We start from the raw sequence: 20,492 nt of genomic DNA, 5'->3' as shown, positions 1-20,492 counted from the left end.
CATTCAAACCATAGCACCACCAGTAAAATATGGCCTCAGTGTCAATATCAAGCCAAGGGTACAACCATATGACCCTTTATTAAGCCCTCAGAAAGGTGCCTCATGTAGCCACATAGCTAGATATGGAATCTTCTGGAATCTTAAGGGTGTTGTCCACTGCACTTTAACTTGCATACTAAAGTAGAGAGAGGACTACCTCAAAGAGACTTGGGGGTGTGGCCTCTGATTAAATTTAATATATTAAAAGCCCACTATATTTTTAAGGGAGGTATATCTACTTGGACACAAAAGGACAGAGATAGTTCAAAATGAAAAGAGGTCTGTGGGCTCCCAAATTTCTACAGGCAGGGAACAGGCTAAGAAAGCTACTCAGCTGCAAATATAAGCCAATTTCCAAAAAGCACACAAAGAGATGCTCACCAGCATTAGTCTTTAGGGAATGCAAATCTACACCACAATGAGACACCAATTCATATACACTTAGCTGGCTATAATTTAAAGAAAAAAAGTACAATAACAAGTGTTGGCAAAGATGTGGAGAAACTAGAACCCTTATCCACACTGCTAGGAGGAATGTAAAAGGGAGCAGGCACTTTGGAAAAGTTTGGCAGTTCTTTAAAAAGTTAAACATATAGTTACCATATGACCCAGCAATTCTACTCCTAGACATATAAGCAAGAGAACTGAAAACGCATGTCTACAAAAACACCTGTATGTGAATGTTCATAGCAGCAGTAATCATAGTAGCAAAAAAGGGAAACAACCAATGTCTATCAGTTGATGAATGGATAAACAAAATGTGGTATATCCACACACAAAAATGATTCAGCCATAAAAAGGAATAAAGAACTGATACACACTAGAAAACAGCTGAACTTTGAAAACATACTAATTGAAAGAAGCTAGTCACAAAAGGCCACAAAGGAAGGTGCTTCCCTGAATTTTGATTCTGGAGTCAGGAAAAGTCTTTTTGAGGAAGTGACAATTCAGCCGATACCAAAGGATCAGCTTAAGGGGTTAGCAAGGCAGAGCGTGGGAAAAAGAGCTTTCCAGGAAAGAATGTGTATGACAACCCAAGGAGGAGGGAGTGTAGCCAGGCGAGGCACTGCTGTGAGGCCAGTGTGGGAATTTCTAGGAATGTGAAAACACTGTGAAGGTGGACGTGGAGACACAGGCCAGTCTGTGCAGGGCCTTCAGGTTATTGAGGTAGTTTGAAGATGCCAATAAATAGCACCCCTTTCTCCAAATGGATCTGTTTTTTTGTTTGTTTGTTTTGAGACAAAGTCTCGTTCTGTCACCCAGGCTGGAATGCAGTGGCATGATCTCAGCTCACTGCAGCCTCTGTCTCCCGGGTTCAAGCGATTCTCCTGCCTCAGCCTCCCAAGTAGCTGGGATTACAGGCATGCACCACCATGCCCAGCTAATTTTTGTATTTTTAGTAGAGACAGGATTTCTCCATGTTGCCCAGGCTGGTCTCAAACTCCTGATCTCAAGTAATCCGCCTGCCTCGGCCTCCCAAAGTGCTGGGATTACAGGCGTGAGCCACCACGCCTGGCCTCCAAATGGATCTTGAGAAATAAAATAGCCAAGTTAAGTAGACAGGGATCAAAGTATACTTGTATTACCTCTAAAGCTAGGTCAGAGGACACAGCTTAGTTGAGAACTAAATAAGCCTGTGTCTGCTACACAGCTTAGTTGAGAACTAAATAAGCCTGTGTCTGCTACCCGCTAACTGCCACAGTCACCCTCTAGTCCCAATCTTGGAACAACTCCTTTGAAGCAAAGTTCTAACAAATACAAATATCCAGATGGCTGCTTCCCAGTGGAAGAGAAGAGCTCACTCCCTTGTCCAGCACATTTTTTTTTTGAGATGGAGTCTCACCCTGTTACCCAGGCTGGAGTGCAGTGGCATGATCTTGGCTCACTGCAACGTCTGCTTCCTGGGTTCAAGCGATTCTCCTGCCTCAGCCTCCCGAACAGCTGGGACTACAGGCGTGCACCACCATGCGCAGCTAATTTTTGTATTTTTAGTAGAGACGGAGTTTCACCATGGTGGCCAGGCTGGTCTCGACCTCCCAAAGTGCTGGGATTACAGGTGTGAGCCACCTTGCTGGGCCTAGTGCGTTTGATAGATTAGCTCCACCCAGTCAAGAACTACAAACCAAAACAATCTCTCCACCTCTGTGACAGAAATAAACAGTGAGGCAAGAGGTCAAAGCCTTTAGGGAAAAAAATCTCTCCTCTTGGAAACCAGAGCAGTAGAACCAAACATGTTTCTATCTAGCAATTATATTAAATATTTTAAATGGAACACCATTTGAGACCAATAAAGAGGCTTGATCTATGTTTAAATATACCACTTGGGATGCTGGGTAGAAAATAAACTGGACAGGGGCAAGTGTGGAAGCAGGGAAAATAATCTATCCAGTTAGGATGGACTCATAGATCTATTGGGTGCTTCTGGCTGCAAATAAATAGAAATTCAGATTCAAGCTAGTAGATTTATCATCTCAAATAACTAAAAGTCCAGGGGTCAGGTGAGCTTTAAGTGTGGTACAACCAGCAGCTCAGTGATGTTATCGTGATCTTTATGTCTCTTTTCTTCACTGTCCTTGGTGTTGTCTTCATCGTAAGGCTAATTTCATCTCATGATTTTAAGACAGCTACCAATAACCACTAGGGCTACATATTTTCATGTTCACATATTTCAATTTTAAGATATAAAACTTCTTTTGTAATTATAGATATAATTACTTTACTTGAGTCTAATTGAGCCCAGTTTGATCACTTGCCCACCATGGGAGCAATATGAATCATCAGGAAAACTTCAAGTGCTGATTAACTTATTGTAATCCACCCCCGGAGCTACAAATGGAACCAGTTTCCATATGCTTGTATGGAGCAGAAATGGATACCTTAATAAAAGTAAATTTCTTTGCTGGGCGTGGTGGCTCACACCTGTAATCCCAGCACTTTGGGAGGCCGAGGCAGGAGGATCATGAGGTCAGGAGTTCAAGACCAGTCTAGCCAACACAGTGAAACCTCGTCTCTATAAAAATACAAAAAATTAGCCGGGTGTGGTGGTGTGAGCCTGTAATCCCAGCTACTCGGGAGGCTGAAGCAGGAGAATCACGTGAATACAGGAGGCAGAGGTTGCAGTGAGCCGAGATTGTGCCATTTCCCTCCAGCCTGGATGACAGTGCGAGACTCCATCTCAAAAAAAAAAAAGTTCTTATAGGAAGAAAGAAAAGGGGACTGGTGATGCAGTAAGAACTCAATGGATGTGGCTGGGTGTGGTGGCTCACGCCTGTAATCCCAGCACGTTGGGAGGCCGAGGTGGGCAGATCACGAGGTCAGAAGATCGAGACCATCCTGGCTAATATGGTGAAACCCCATCTCTACTAAAAATACAAAAAATTAGCCGGGCGTGGTGGTGGGCGCCTGTAGTCCCAGCTACTTGGGAGGCTGAGGCAGGAGAATGGTGTGAACCCCGGAGGCAGAGCTTGCAGTGAGCCGAGATCGTGCCACTGCACTCCAGCCTGGGTGACAGAGCGAGACTCTGTCTCAAAAAAAAAAAAAAAGAAGAACTCAGTGGATGTTTGCTATGTCTCTCTTCTCTAAGCTACACCATATTTAGGATCTTTTAATTACAGTGAGGCAAAGCATAAAATAACAAAATGGCTGAGTGTGGTGCTCACACCTGTAATCCCAGCACTTTGGGAGGCTGAGGCAGGAGGATTGCTTGAAGCCAGGAGTTTGGGACCAGACTCTCTACAAAAAATAAAAATAAAGAAATAAACACCAAAACACCAAGACCAATCAAAGAGTTTTATACTCCTTTTATTCTCTATCAAATGCAATTCTAAGCAATGTCCAGGTACTATCCAAACAGCTTCCAGCCCTCTGCCAAAGGTGGAATTCTTCAACCATGTGAATAGTGCTGAGTCCTGATGTTTGTGTGGCTTATCTCACCAGGGGGAGGGCAGATACAGAGAAGTTGTTCTTTTATCCTATGGCCAAACCTCTGCAAGGACAACAGGGCAAGTGAATTTGCAGAAAGATAGACGATCTAGTCTTTTATTATTTTCTCAGGATGAAGTTGGGGAAGGGGGTTGTAGGTCTCCTTTATCAGTGTGGTTATAAAGGGGCACAAAAGCTTGAAATCTTTCATTTAAGAGTGATAGTCTAATCCCAGCACTTTGGGAGGTCAAGGCGGGCAGATCACAAGATCAGGAGATGGAGAGCATCCTAGCCAACATGGTGAAACCCCATCTCTACTAAAAATACAAAAATTCGCTGGGCATGGTGGCACACGCCTGTAGTCCCGGCTACTCAGAGGCTGAGGCAGGAGGATGGCTTGAACCCGGGAGGCAGAGGTTGCAGTGAGCGTAGATTACGCCACTGCACTCCAGCCTGGCGACAGATCGAGACTCCATCTCAAAAAAAAAAGAGTATTAGTCGCAGTCTGCTAATTCCATTATTTCCAATAGATAGAAAAAAAAATCAGTAAATGGGCAAGTTGAGGAGTCTCTGGGCCCATGTAAAGTATGTTCCTAAGGTCTCCTACATGAAAAAAAGGGGAAACTCCAGCAGTACGAGCAAGAAATCCTGGTGAATGATAAGAGAGATGGAAAGATGTGGACTAATTCAAAATGCATTTTGGAATAGAATCATTACGATTGGATATTAGATACAAGAATAAAGAAAGGAGCGAAAAAATGGCATCTAGATTTCTGGTTGAAACATCTAAGTAGATTGTGGTGCCATTTCCTGAGACAGGAAAGGTCACAGGAAGTGCAGGTTAGTAAATACAGTCAAGAATCTCACTTTGGATAACGTAAATTTGAGACGCATGAGAGATCTCTAAGTGGAAACATCAATAAGCAGTTGGATAGACTAATATTAACAGTCCTAACAAGAGAGGGAGACCTGGCCTGGAGACACAGAAGATACAGAAGCTGCCCAGCCCCTCTCCCTACTCTTCCATCCATAGCCTGTGGGTAGAAGACTTTTAAAAGTCAGGGCACACTTCTGCTTGGGAGACTGCATGGTTCTAATAGTCTCATATAACAGGGACAGCCAGAGGAGGAAGTCTGTGTATCAAGGCATACGTTGCCTCTCCCACAGGAGCTCCAGCTTGTGACCATGGCCAGACTTTGCCTTTCTTCATCAACTCCTGTTCAGCATAGCAAAAGTAACTTTTCACCATCCCCAGGCTATGATGGCAAAAGGGCTTTGTATATACTATATTATACAAATTGTACAATTTTTTAAGTTGTATTTCTAGATTTTCAGTTGTTAGAGAAAAACAGAATTTATTTTCTATTTTGACCTTGAATCCTGAGATTTTCTTTTCTTTTTTTGAGACAAGGTCCTCACTCTGTCACCTAGGTTGGAGTGCAATGGCGCAATCACAGCTCACTGCAGCCTCCACCTCTTGGGCTCAATCGATCCTCCTGACTCAGCTTCCTGAGTAGCTGTGACTACAGGTACATGCCACCATGCCCAGCTAATTTTTCTATTTTTTGTAGAGACAGGGTCTCACTATGTTGCCTAGGCTGATTTTCAACTCCTGGGGTCAAATGATCCACCCACCTTTGCTTCCCGAAGTGCTGGGATTACAGGCATGAGCCAGCGTCCTGATCACATCCTGAGATTTTCTAAGTTCACCTATTTATTATGATCACATATCTATAGAATTTTTTTGTTTTCTATATACACAATCATATTGACTGTGAATAATGGTTTTATTTCTTCCTTTCCTATCATTTTTTCCATTTTTAAAAACTGAGACATAATTTACATACTATAAAATTCACCCTTTTAAAGTGAACCCTTTAGTGGTTTTTATTTAGTGTATTCAGAAGGTTATGCAACTATAACCACTCTCTAATTCTAGAAAAATTTCATCATCCAAAAAAGAAACGCTGTACTCATTAGCACTGACTCCTTACAGTTCCTGGCAATCATTAATCAACCATTTCCTGAGGCATCAATTTTGCTAAAATTCATTTACTAAATAATCATTGTGTAGTTATTATGTGCTACGTACTGTTTTAGGCATTAAGGATTCAATATGAAACAAGACAAAATTCTTCCTTTTGAGGAGAAAAATACAATTTAAAACAGTGTTTTGACAGTAAAAGAAGCTGAGATATATAATGGATTAGGATGCAAAAATGCGTACACTTTTATAATAAAATATGGAATTTCAAGGTAATTTCTTGTTGGACCAGGTACTGCAAGCTCTGCCCCGGCCCTGTGGTGATATGCTTTCATTCTCCTTTCCTGCTGCAGCTAACATGAGCACTTTATAGGAAAAGGTTGAGAAACACTGCTATAATGTTCATCTGTATAATGAAGGGATATACATACAATGATTACAGGTTGAATCAGTAAACCAAAGACTTGATTTCCAGCTTAGGCATAAATATTGCCCAATTATTTATTAATTATTAATTATAAATTGGTATACAATGCCTTCATCCATCCATTGAACAAATATTGAGTGGGTTTCTCATTAGTACATGATGAAAGACATAAAAATATGTAAGATACATGGTCCTGATCTTAAAAGTTTTACTCAAATCACTAGATACATAAGAAAATATAATAATATATGAGAGTTTCGAATCAGACATAACAGGCAAATTGCTTCTGGAAAATAAGAAAATTCTTTCATTATGCAATTTGTCCATTTTGTAAACAAAATGAAACACTTTATAAAAATGTTCAGCCTGGTATGATGGCTCACAGATTACCTGAGCCCAGGAGTTTGAGCCTGCAATGAGCTGTGATTACACCTTTGTATTCCAGCCTGGGCAACAGAGAGAGACTATGTCTCTAAAAATGAATAAATAATAATTAAATAATAAATAAAAATAAAAATAAATAAAATACTCATGTCAGCCTGGAACTTACACTTGGATCACCTGTCTCTAGTATCTGCAAATATACCTAGATATCAAAAAAGAAGTTGAATTAATCTATTATCCAAAGTAAATTACAAGTAACTGTACTGACTTACTTTTCAGTGCCTCATTCGTTTGTGCCTTGTGGTTAGCTGCATGATACCAGGTGATCTCAGCGCCGTCTTCTGCTGTAATCTGCCTATTTCTCAGAAAATATTCCAGTATATTTTCACTCCAAGATCCTAAAATAACAGTATTTACATGAAAAGTGATATTGTTTTTTAAAGGATAAAATTTTTTAAATTAATTTCATTGTGTATATTTAAGATACACATATGCTGTTTTGTGATATATATATAGATAGATAGTAAAAAGGTTACTATAATGAAGCAAATTAACATATCCATCATCTTACATATCTGTTTTCTCTGTGTGTGGCAAGAACAGCTAAAATCTCATTTAACATGAATCCCTTATATACAGTACAGTTTTATTACCTGGAGTCCTCATGTTGCACATTAGATCTTGACTTGTTCATCTTTTTTTTTTCAATGTGAGAGCAGGTACTGTTTATTAACTGACCAGCTTAGAAAAATAATCATGGTAGACATCTTAGTTCATTCTTCTAATAAGCCTGTTGATCTGGTCCTCCCTGTTGCCAGCATCTCCACCTTCTACAAAATGGGTGGTCTCTCGGCCGGGCGTGGTGGCTCATGCGTATAATCCCAGCACTTTGGGAGGCCAAGGCGGGTGGATTACTTGAGGTCAGGAGTTCGAGACCAGCCTGGCCAACATGGTGGAACCCTGTCTCTAACAAAAATACAAAAAAAAAAAAATAGCCAGGTGTGGTGGCGCATGCCTGTAATCCCAGTTACTCCAGAGGCTGAGGCAGGAGAATCGCTTGAACATGGAAGGCAGAGGTTGCAGTGATCCGAGATCACGCCACTGCACTCCAGCCTGGGTGACAGAGTGAGACTTAAAAATAAAATAAAATAAAATAAAAATGGATGGTCTTTTTCTTCATTCTGCCTCATGGCGAAGATAATTTGAAGGGCTACAGTAAGTTATTTGCTTCTTTGAAGTGTTTTCCAACAGCATAGATCTCATGAATCAGATCCTCCATGCAGATGATGCCATATTTACCAAGAGATCGAGCAATCAAAGTGTTATCTGTTAAAGCAATTCGCTTCTTATTGATTTTGCCATAACCACGCTTGTAGAATAGTTCATTCACTGACTTCAGATTTGGGTACCCCCATGCAATATATGGCTCTACAATCCTCAGCATGTTAACTGAAGCCTGTTGAGCTTCACAAAGGCTCCACTGAAGATTTGATGAAGGCGAAGAAGCTGCAACGCCTTTCGGATCTTTGGGCTCACACCATTGACACCTCTGATCCTGAGGACAAATGCCAATTTGGGTTCTGCAGGTACACAGAAGTTGCCAGCTTTTCTTGCCATCCTTGCCATTCAAAATTCAGTTCTGTATATCTGCCTATATTCCTTGTGATAGTGTTTTGCTTTTTCACAGATAAGCTTCCTCCTTGCCTTTCGAAGCATCTTTTGGGCAAACTTCTTTCTCAGGCACTTGATCTTCAGCTCTGCGAAATTCCCTTGCTTTTTCTTAAGGGTTTCTGGCACAGCAGGAACCTTCTCTTTCTCTTCTACACTCTCCATGGTTCCAGCCGGAAAAAGAGGCAACTTGCTCATCTTATGTATCTGTTCTGTATGCTCTAACCTACATCACCCCATTTCCTCTGCTTCCCCCTCCCCATAGCCATTGTTTTGTCACCTATTTCTGTTATATTTGATTTTTTTTTATTCCACATATAAGTGAGATCATACACTATTTTTCTTTCTGTGTCTGGCTTATTTCACTTAATGTCCTCCGGGCTCATCCATGTTGTGGAAAATGGTAAGTTCTCATTCTTCTGAATGAGATTCCATTCTGAATATTATTCTGAATAATATTCCATTTTATCTATGTACCACAGTTTATTTATTCATTCATCTATCAACAAACACTTGTTGCTTCCATACCTTGGCTACTGTAAATAATGCTGCAATGAACATGGGAGTGCAGATATCTTTACAAAGTGGTGATTTCATTTCCTTTGGGTATGTGCCCAGAAAAGGGATTGCTGAGTTATGGAGTAAAAAAAAAAATTTAACAAAGAACAGACAAGATATTGAGGGATAATAACAAAGTAGTTAGGCTGGGGAAAATATAAGATTTTAAAAACAAAGAACAAGTATTATGATGTGGCAAGTATACAATATATATAAACATGTTATATATTATATAATGTAATAATTAGTAGACATAAAGGATAGTCTGAACATCAGAAGCGTAAGAATGTAGGAAGAAAATAAAACCAAAGCAGATATTTAAAAGCTGGAAATTTCATATGATGTTATCTACAATGCTGGTCCCAGAAATATAAGGAAAACTGATGTAAAGCCAAAGCTATATTTAAAATTCTAAGTTTTACACACTTAATTGTTTTCTCTACCTGAAACCCCATTCTATATTTATATTAACAATTTAATATTTAAATTGCATATCTTACTGCATTATCTACCTTCAGATTATTCTCAGCAACATCTATATGAGTGAGCAAGTAATCTCTTGAATTAGCATTCATAAGTTTATCTAGCGTGTGCAATATACATAATTCTCATATCTTTCAACTACTTTTTGGTATAACATATTTTCTCTTGATTAAGCATTAAAACTTGTGAGTTAACCAAGACTAAGGTAAGTGGTAGCAAAAATATCTGAACCCAGATCTATTCCATACTATATCATAACATAAAAGAAGAAAATGATGAAAAAAAGTCGTCCATAATTTTACCTCCCTAATCCTTGTTCATGCTTCAAACATTTATTAAGAGCCTAGCAAGTGGCTGCAAATTCCCCATGCATGAGATTCTTTCCTCTGTTAATTATTTGTTTGTTAACTCTGCCTAACAACAGTTAAAAACCTAAAACTACTTTTTTTTTTTTTTTTCCATCTGCCATCTGTGGTGGAGCTGCCACCAAAATGCAGATTTCGTAAAAACCCTTCTGGGGAAGACCACTACCCTCAAGGTTGAACCCTCGGACACAATAGAAAAGGTAAAGGCCAAAATCCAGGAATTCCTCCTGATCAGCAAAAACGGATCTCTGCTGGCAAGCAACTGGAAAATGGAGGTACTCTGTCTGACTACAACATTCAAAAGGAGTCTACTCTTCATCTTGGGTTGAGAGTTTGTGGTGGTGCTAAGAAAAGGAAGAAGTCTTACACCACTCCCAAGAATAATAAATACAAGAGAAAGAAGGTGAAGCTGGCTGTCCTGAAATACTATAAGGTGGAAGAGAATGGCAAGATTAGTTACCTTTGTCGAGACTGACATTCAGATGGTGCTGGAGTGTTTATGGCAAGCTACTTTGACAGACATTATTGTGGCAAATGTTGTCTGACTTACTGCTTCAACAAACCAGAAGACAAGTAATTGTCTATGAGTTAATAAAAGACATGAGCTAACATCTTTTTTAAAAGCCCCCCAAATACCAAAAACCTTAAACCTAAAAATGACTATCGGAAAGTGCTGATAAGATATTGAGAAAAAGTAAAATTTGATCAGAGAATGGAGGGGCATATAAAGACAAATTCTAACTAACATACATGGGCATACATGGGACTTAGCAATCACTTCTAAAACTGGGCTGCAGAATTAAAAAAAAAAAAAAAAAAAGGACAGTTAGGTGGAGGATCCACTATCCCCAAAGCAGTCTCCCACTCAAAACACGTGGCCCTATTTGGCATATATAATAGAGTCACAGACCTTTCATACTAAGATGGCAACACATGGCCATCATTCTTTAAAATATTAAGGTAGCCATTTTAGAAGGCACATTATTGATTGGCTGTAACAAATGTCCAACAATAGGAAAATAATTAAATCACAGTACATATGCATGATAGAATATGTGACTAACATGGCTGTTAAAAATGAAGGTTTTGAGATATACCAAATGATTTAGAGGACTGATAAGCATGACGTTACCAGAAAAACCTAAATGTTGGTTAATGGTTCATATTGGATATTTCCACAGCACTTTTTATTTATTTATTTATTTTTTATTTAAGTTCTAGGGTACATGTGCACAACATGCAGGTTTGTTACATATGTATACATGTGCCATGTTGGTGTGCTGCACCCATTAACTCATCATTTACATTAGGTATATCTCCTAATGCTTTCCCTCCCCCCTCCCTCCACCCCACGACAGGCCCCGGTGTGTGATGTTCCCCTTCCTTCCACAGCACTTTTCAACTAAACATACTGCATTCAGAATTTTTATAAAGGCAACTTACAGAGTAATAATAAAATACCAGGACTCTAGAATTTAAAAAAATTTAAAGTAAGAAGTTTTCCTTACCCTTTTACTAAGTGAAATTGTTAGTTTGTATTTAAGCCACGACTGTATATATCTTAAAACTTAAAGAGGATCCAATTACCTATGATCTAAGGTCTTAGTATTATTATTTAAACAGGCTGTAACTCTGAAAACAGGGCCAAGAGAAAGGCAAAAATAGTTGCAACTTTTTTAAGATTGAGTTTTTGAGTACTTTTTTATTGGTTTTGTTTGTTGTTTTTTGTTTTTGTTTTTGTTTTTGTTTTGAGCCAGAGTCTTGCTCTGTTACTCAGGCTGGAGTGCAGGGGCATGATCTCAGCTCACTGCAATCTCCGCCTCCTGTGTTCAAGCAATTCTTATGCTTCAGCCTTCTGAACAGCTAGGATTACCGACATGCACCATTACATTGGCTGCTTTTTGTATTTTTAGTAGAAATGGTGTTTCACCACGTTGGCCAGGTTGTTCTCAAACTCCTGGCCTCAAGCAATCTGCCGCCCTTTGCCTCCCAAAGTGCTGAGATTATAGGTGTGAGCCACCGTGCCTGGCCTTTTGAGCAGTTTTCATTTACAGAAAAAAATTAGGCTGGGCATGGTGGCTCACGCCTGTAATCCCAGCACTTTGGGAGGTCGAGGTGGGCAAATCATCTGAGATCAGGAGTTTGAGACCAGCCTGGACAATATGTTGAAACCCCTTCTCTACTAGAAATACAAAAATTAGCTGGGTGTGGTGGCTCACGTCTGTAGTCCCAGCTACTCAGGAGTCTGAGGCAGGGAAATAGCTCGAACCCAGGAGGTAGAGGTTGCAGTGAGCCGAGATCACACCACTGCACTCCGGCTTGGGTGACAGAGCAAGACTCCGTCTCAAAAAACAAACAAAAAAATTAAGCAAAAAGAGCAAAGTTCCCATGTCATCCCCACTCTTCCTTCAATTTCCCTGGTTTTTGCTTTTTTGGTAATTAAAAAATTGCTTTTATTTAAAGCTCCCCAATTTTTAACATCTTGCATTAGTGTGGTATGTCTGTTAGAATAGATGAGCCAATACTGACATTTTGTTATTAACTAAAGTCCATAGTTTACATTAGAATTCACTCTTGGTGTCACACATTTTATAGGTTTTGACAGATGTCTAGGTGTACATCTGAGATAGCAGGTTCAGTTATGGGCCACTGGAATAAAGTGAGTATCACAATAAAGCAAGTCACACAATTTTTGGTTTCCCAGTACATATAAAAGTTATGTTTTCACTGTTATGCTGTAGCCTATTAGTTGTACAATAGCATGATGTCTAAAAAAAAGTGCATACCTTAATTTTAAAATACTTTATTGCTAAAAAGTGTTAACAATCATCTGAGCCTTCCGCTAGCTGTAATCTTTTGACTGGTGGAGGGTCTTGCCTCAATGGTGATGGCTATTGACCAATCAGGGTGGTGGCTGCTGAAGGCTTGTGGCGGCTGTGACAATTTCTTAAAATAAGGCAATGAAGTTATCGACATCAGTGGATTCTTCCTTTCATGAAAGATCTCTCTGTAGCACACAATGCTGTTTGATAGCATTTTACCCACAGGAGAACTTTCAAAATGAGAGTCAATTCTCTCAAACTCTGCCGCTGCTTTAAAAACTAAGTGTATGTAATATTCTTTATCATCTGTGGTTATTTCAACAATGTTCACAGCATCTTCACCAGAAGTAGATTACATCTCAAGAAAATACTGTCTTTGCTCATACATAAGAAGGAACTCCTAGTTCATTGAAGTCTTATCATAAAATTGCAATAATGTAGTCACATCTTCAGGCTCCATTCTAATTCTAGTTCTCTTACTTTTTTTTTTTTTTTTTTGAGATGGAGTCTCGCTCTTTCGCCCAGGCTGGAGTGCAGTGGCACGATCTCGGCTCACTGCAAGCTCTGCCTCCTGGGTTCATGCCATTCTCCTGCCTCAGCCACCCGAGTAGCTGGGACTACAGGTGTCTGCCACCACGCCCGGCTGATTTTTTGCATTTTTAGTAGAGACGGGGTTTCACTGTGTCAGCCGGGATGGTCTCGATCTCCTGACCTCATGATCCGCCTGCCTCAGCCTCCCAAAGTGCTGGGATTACAGGCATGAGCCACTGTGCCCCGCCTTCTCTTGCTATTTCTATCATATTTGCAGTTACATCCTCTACTGAAGTCTTGCATCCCTCAAAGTCACCCACGAGAGTTGGAATCAACTTCTTCCAAACTCCTGTTAATGTTGATATTTTTACCTTCTCCCATTAATCACAAATCTTCTTGATGGAATCTAGGATGATGACTCTTTGCCCACATCCATCAGAGGAATCACTATCTATGGCAGCTATAGATTTACAAAACATTTCTCAAATAATAAGACTTGAAAGTCAAGATTACCCTTTGATCCATGGGCTGCAGAATAGATGCAAGCATGCAGGAAAACAACATCAATCTCTTTGCACATCTCCATCAGAGCTCTTGGGTGACCAGGTGCCTTGTCAATGAACAGTAATATCTTGAAAGAAATCTTTTTTTTCCTGAGCAGCAGGTCCCCACTGTGGGCTTAGAATATTCTGTAAATCATGCTATAAACAGACGTGCTGTCATCCAGGCTTTGTTGTTACGTTTCTAGAGCACAGGCAGAGAAGTAGATGTAGCATAATTCTTAAGGACCCTGTGATTTTCAGTATAGTAAATCTGGCTTCCACTTAAAGCACTGGCTTCCACTTAAAGTCACCAGCTGCATTAGCCCTAACAAGAAAGTCAGCCTGTCTTTTGAAGCTTTTAAGCCAACTATTGGCTTTTCCCGTCTAGCAATGAAAGTTCTAATGGCATCTTCTTACAATAGAAGGCTGTTTTATTTACACTGACAATCTATTGTTGGCTCTGCACAGTGGCTCATGCTTGCAGTCCCAGCTCTTTGGGAGGCTGAGGTGGGAGGATCACTTGAGCCCAGGAGTTCGAGACCAGCTGGGGCAACATGACGAAATCCTGTCTCTACAAAAAAATACAAAAATTAGTAGGCTGTGGTGGTGTGTGCCTATAGTTCCAGCTACTTGAGGGGCTGAGGTGGGAGGATCGATTGAACCCAGGAGGTCAAGGCTGCAATTAGCCATGATCATGCCACTGCACTCCAGCCTGTGTTACAGAGGAAGACCCTGTCAAGAAAGAGAGAAAGAAAGAAAGAAAAGAAGGAAGGAAGGAAGGAAGGAAGGAAGGAAGGAAGGAAGGAGAAAGAAAGAAAGAAAGAAAAAGAAAGAAAGAAAGAAAGAAAGAAAGAGAAAAGAAAATCTGCTGTTAGTGTAGCTACTTTCATCAATGATCTTAACTAGATCTTCTGGATCACTTGCTGTAGCTTCTCCATTAGCACCTGCTGCTTCACCTTGAAATTTTTTGTTGTAGAAACAGCCTTTTCCCTTAAACCTCATGAACCAACCTCTGAGAATCTCCAGCTTTTCTTCTGTAGCTTCTGTACTTCTCACATTCTTCACAAAATTGATGAGAGTTAGGGTCTTACTCTGGATTAGGCTTTGGCTTAAGGGAATGTTGTGGCTGGTTTGATCTATCCAGACCACTCAAACTTTCTCCATATATTGGGGGAACCAGCCCCCAATATTTCAATGTAGGTTCTTTTCTATTTTCCCTGAGTGTCAGCTGGTCTGAGAAATAAAGAGAAAGAGTACAAAGAGAGAAATTTTACAGCTGGATCTCCAGGGGTGACATCACATATTGGTAGGACCGTGATGATGACCCCAAGCCACAAAACAAGCAAGTTTTTAATTAGGGATTTTAAAAGGGGAGGGGGTGTATGAACAGGGAGTAGGTCACAAGGATCACATGCTTCAAAGGGCAATTAAGATCACAAGGCAAGGCAAAATTAGAATTACTGATGAGGGTCTATGTCCCGCTGTGCACATATTGTCTTGATAAACATCTTAACAGGAAACAGGGTTTGAGAGCAGAGAACCAGTCTGACTAGAATTTACCAGACTGGAATTTCCCAATCCTAGTAAGCCTGAGGGTCCTGCAGGAGGCCAGGGTGTATTTCAATCCTTATCTCAACCGCATAAGACAGACACTCCCAGAGCAGCCGTCTATAGACCTCCCCCCAGGAATGCATTCCTTCCCCAGGGTTATTCCTTGCTGGGAAAAGAATTCAGCGATATCTCTCCTACTCGCACATCCATTTACAGGCTTTCTGCAAGAAGGAAAATATGGCTCTATTCTGCCCGACCTCCCAGGCAGTCAGACCTTATGGTTATCTTCCCTTGTTCCCTGAAAATTGCTGTTATTCTGTTCTTTTTTAAGGTACACTGATTTCATATTGTTCAAACACACATTTTACAATCAATTTGTACAACAGTGGTCCTGAGGTGACGTACATTCTCAGCTTATGATGATAACATGATTAAGAGATTAAAGTAAAGCCAGGCATAAGAAATTATAAGAGTATTATTAGGGAAGTGATAAATGTCCATGAAATCTTTACAATTTATGTTCTTCTGCCTCGGCTCCAGCTGGTCCCTTCATTCGGGGTCCTTGACTTCCCGCAACATCCATATCAGCAATAGGGCTGTTTTGCTTTCTTATAATTTGTGTGTTCCATGGAGTGGCGTTTTTAATTTTCTTCAAGAGCTTTTCCTTTGTATTGACAACTTAGCTGTTTGGCACAAGAGGCCTCTCTCAGCTTTCTAAATGCTTTTCTCACTAAGCTTAATCATTTCTAGCTTTTGATTTTGTTTTTGTTTTTTTTAGAGACAAGTCTCACTCTGTTGCCCAGACTGGTGTGTAATGGTGCAATCATAGCTCACTATAATCTGAAACTCATGGGCTCAAGTGATCCTCCTGCCTGGGTGTCCAAAGTAGCTAGGACTACAGGTGCATACCACCACAGCCAGCTAATTTTTAAAATTTTTTGTAGAAACAAGGTCTTGGTACATTGCCCAGGCTGGTCTTGAACTGCTGGCTTCATGTGATCTTCCCACCTCAGCCTCCCAAAGTTCTGGGATTACAGGCATAAGCCACTGTGCCCAGCCCTCTGGCTTTCAATTTTAAGTGAGAAACAGGTGACTCTTCCTTTCACATAAACACTTAGACCCATTGTATGGTTATTAACTGGCCTAATTTCAATATTGTTGTGTCTCAGCAAATAGTAAGACCCTAGGAGAGGGAGAGAGACAGGAGTATGGCTGGTTGGTGAAGCAGTCTGAACACACACCATATTTATTTATTTATTTTTTATCCTCGCCAAGCCAGCCAGCATGCACTGCCCAAGCCAGCAAGGCTCACACACCACATTTACAGATTAAGTTTGACTTTGTGGTGCCCCAAAACAATTATTATAGTAGTATTTGAAGATCACTGATCACAGATCACCATAATAAATATAATACTTTTAAAATCTGAAATATTGCAAGAATTCCCAAAATGTGACAAACACAAAGTGAACACATGCTATTGAAAAATACGGCACCAACAGACTTGCTCAATACGAGGTTGCTACAAACCTTCAATTTGTTAAAAAAAAAAAAAAAAGGATTATCTGCAAAGCACAATAAAATGAAGTACAATAAAACAAGGGATGCTTGTACAATGGCATGTATCCACCACTACAATATCATATGGAATCACGTGTTGCTGCTCCAAACCTCTATGCTCCCTCTATTTATCCCAACCTCCTTCCCTGTGCAACCTGTGGCTGTTCTCCAGCTACCATAGCAGAGTTGATCAGCTGGAACATAAATTTATGCCTTGCAAATCCCAAAATTTAATATCTGGTTCTTTACAGAAAAAGTTTGCTGACCACTAAGATATGGAAACAACCTAAGCGCCATCAGCGGGTAAATGGATAAAGAAAATGTGGTATAGATACACAATGGAGTACTATTCAGCCTTAAAAAAGAAAATTCCGTCATCTTCGACAAATGAAGAAACCTGGAGGGCAGTATGCTAAGTGAAATAAGCCAGGTATGGAAAGAAAAATACTGCCTAGTCTCACATTTGGGATATCAAAAAGTAGAGCTCTAGGAGTAGAAAGTAGAATAGTGGTTACCAGAGGCCAGGGATGCAGCCAGGGCAATTGGATTGGAGGGGGATATGTCAGTCAAAGGGTGCAAAGTTCCAGTTAGACAGGAGGAACAAGTTCCCGAGATCTATTGCACAGCATGGTGACTATAGTTAGTAATTCCAGGCCTGCTGGCTCACAACTGTAACTCTAGCACTTTGGGAGGCTGAGGCGGAAGGACTGCTTAAGCTCAGTAGTTCGAGACCAGCCTGGGCAATGAAGCAAGACCTTGTCTCTACCACTAAAACTAACAATAATAATAACTCAGGCATGGTGGTGTGTGCCTGTAGTCCCCGCTATTCAGGAGGCTGAGGCAGGAGGATCACTTGAGCCCAGGAGGTCAAGGCTGCAGTGAGCCATGATTGCACCACTGCACTCACAGCCTGGGTGACAGAGCGAGACCCTGTCTCAATAATAATAATAATAATAGTGTATTATATATTTTGAACTTCTTAAATGAGTAGATTTTAAATGTTCTCATTACAAAGAAATGATAAGTATGTGAGGTGATGGATATATTAATTAGCCTGACTTAATCATTTTACCATGTATACATGTATCATAACATCACATTGTATCTCACAAATATGCAATTATTATTTGTCAATTAAAAATAAAATTAAAAAAGAAAGTTTGCTATTTGCTGACCCCTGGACTAGACAATCATTAAGGTTCCTTCCAGTTTCCAAAAGTGACTACCAGAATTGACTTACCATTAAAGACAATGTACCATATGTCCACACAAAAACCTGTACACAAATGTTCACAGTAGCATTATTCACTATACCCAAAAGATGGAAACAACTCAAATGTCCGTCAACTAATGAGTGGATAAACAAAATGTGGTGTTTCATGCAATTCCTTTTTTGGCTGTAAAAAGGAATGAAGTATTGAAACATGCTACAAGATGGATGAATCTTGAAAACACTATGATAAGTGGAAGAAGCCAGACATAAGAGGGTCTATATTGGATGATTCCATTTATATGAAACGTCCAGAACAGGCAAATTCATAGAGACAGAAAGTAGAAGAATAGCAGTTGTGGGTGTTAAAGGGTGGGGGATGGGGAAGTGTTTCTTTTTGTAAGGTGAAGATGTTTTAAAATTAATTGTGGTAATTGTTGCACAAGTCTGTGAATAAGCTAAAATCAAGTAAATAAGCTAAAACCACTGAATTATACTCTTTAAATGAGTAAGTTGTATATTAATAGTATGTAAATTGTACATCAGTAAGGATTTTTCAGAATTTATTAATTTTTTTTAAGGCTCTGGCTCTGTTGCCCAGGCTGGCATGTTCTTGGTTCACTGCAGCCTCTCCGGCTCAAGCGATTCTCCCACCTCAGTCTCCTCCTGAGTGGCTGGGTCCACAGGTATGTGCCACCACCATACCTGGCTAATTTATTTGTTTTCTTTTGTAGAGATAAGGCCTCCCTGTGTTGCCCAGGCTGATCCAAACTCCAGGGCTCAAGCGATCCTCCTGCCTTTCAAAGTGTTCAGATTACAGGCGTAAACCACCAAGCCCGGCCAAGACGGAACTTTTCACTATACATCCTATTGTGCCTTTTGAACTTTTTTATGTTGAGAATGTGTGTGTGTGTGTGTGTGTGTTTAAGGGGGAAAAATGACATATAACGGAAGAATCTGGTTAAGAATTAGTTTTATCAGTAACTCAGTAATGAGAAGAAATTTTTTGTTTTTGTTTTGAGACAGAGTCTCTCTCTGTTGCTCAGGCTGGAGTGCAGTGGCACGATCTCGGCTCACTGCAAGCTCCGCCTCCCGGGTTCACGCCACTCTGCTGCCTCAGCCTCCGGAGTAGCTGAGACTACAGGCGCCGCCACCACGCCCGGCTAATTATTTTGTATTTTTAGTAGAGACGAGATTTCACAGTGTTAGCCAGGACGGTCTTGATCTCCTGACCTCGTGATCCGCCCACCTCGGCCTCCCAAAGTGCTGGGATTACAGGCGTGAGTCACCGCGCCCGGCCCGCAAATTTGTTTTTTTAAAAATGGCATTTGTCGGGAATTGGACATTTTTCACTTGTGCACACATTTTATTCCAAGATTTTGTAAACCTTGCATCGATTCAGAAGAGAATCTGGATTTATACAGCCTGTGAGTGAGAATGGTGTAAGTCTTGAGTGTGAGCTTTGTCCCAGATTTGTTTGGATTCTTAGGAAAACTAGGCATTAAAAGGATTTATACTGAGAAGTAAAGAGCACAAGGGTTAAAAAAGGAAAACTCTGGTCTGAAGAAAATGTTCTATGGAGGTTTAGCCCAGATCTTAGAAAAGTGAGAGAGAAAAAAGTTCACATCCTTTGATCCAGTAATTTCAGTTACAAGAATCATGTCCAGGATAAAAACAAACCAAAAACATAACTGAGAAAGAACAATGCAAAAATGTTCATTGTAAGAACGAATTCTAACAAAAAACAAAACAAAACAAAACAAAACAGGAAACGACTGATTAACGTTCAACATTAGGAGGAGACTGGTTAATTACAATATAATTGTATACAATATAATTGTATAAAACAATTCAGTCATTCAAAATTATGTTTATAAAAACCTTGGTGACATGGGATAGTATAAGATGCAGGATTTTAGAAATTATGTTTACCATGATCTTAACTCTATTTTTAAGAGTCAGGGTTGTTAGAAAATACCAAAAAGTTAGTAGTGGTGCCTGTGGGTATCAGCATTTGGGGGATTTGTTTTTCCTATTTCCCTATACTAATATACTTTATAAATGTTCTATAATGGCATTTATCAGGACCTGGACATTTTTCGCTTACACACACATTTTATTCCAAGATTCTGTAAACCGTGCATCGATTCAGAAGAGAACCTGTATTTATACAGCCTGCTAGTCAGAATGGTGAAAGCGTGTATTATTTTTACAATTAGGGAAAAAATCTAAACTGAAGAAAGAACGCGTCACTGACGTTGTCTCATGCCACTACTTCAGTTTACAGAAAATATACTGTAACCTTCAAGAGCGGAACTGCTGTCCCGCGAGTTGAAGCACCTGATTCCAAGGGGAATCAAGCGAGCCGCACTCTGCCAGCTTTCCAGGCAGCGCGCTCAGCAGCGGGACTATGCCGGGCCCGGCCCAGTCCGCATTCCCAAGCCTCC

General features: G+C 40.2%; 1 protein-coding gene and 2 pseudogenes across 18 annotated transcripts in view; 1 reads left to right on the top strand and 2 right to left on the bottom strand.

Moving 5' to 3' along the window:
* FAM151B (family with sequence similarity 151 member B) overlaps positions 1 to 20,492 on the bottom strand; it is a 54,330-nt gene that overhangs the window by 33,037 nt on the left and 801 nt on the right. For 9 of the 18 annotated variants that reach the window (XR_008525326.2, XM_063724164.1, XM_054555684.2 and 6 more), the window contains exon 2: positions 7,028 to 7,153. The exons of 3 other annotated variants lie outside the window; for them this stretch is intronic. Coding sequence is in view for 14 of the 15 variants with exons in the window: in XM_063724164.1 (XP_063580234.1) it covers positions 7,028 to 7,153 (126 nt within the window). In the remaining variant the exon portion in view is untranslated. Of the gene's footprint in view, positions 1 to 7,027; positions 7,154 to 7,408; positions 8,583 to 13,695; positions 13,927 to 20,492 lie in introns of those variants that run through there. 6 more of the 18 variants (XM_054555682.2, XM_063724160.1, XM_063724161.1 and 3 more) reach the window with 3 other exon arrangements.
* Positions 7,927 to 8,621, bottom strand: LOC112133520 (large ribosomal subunit protein uL30-like; annotated as a pseudogene).
* Positions 9,521 to 10,406, top strand: LOC112133396 (ubiquitin-ribosomal protein eS31 fusion protein-like; annotated as a pseudogene).

The sequence above is a fragment of the Pongo abelii genome, chromosome 4, assembly GCF_028885655.2.
Source record: "Pongo abelii isolate AG06213 chromosome 4, NHGRI_mPonAbe1-v2.0_pri, whole genome shotgun sequence".
Lineage (NCBI taxonomy): Eukaryota > Metazoa > Chordata > Mammalia > Primates > Hominidae > Pongo > Pongo abelii.
Note: the sequence above shows the minus strand (reverse complement) of the source record. Positions and strands in the feature narration are given on the sequence as shown.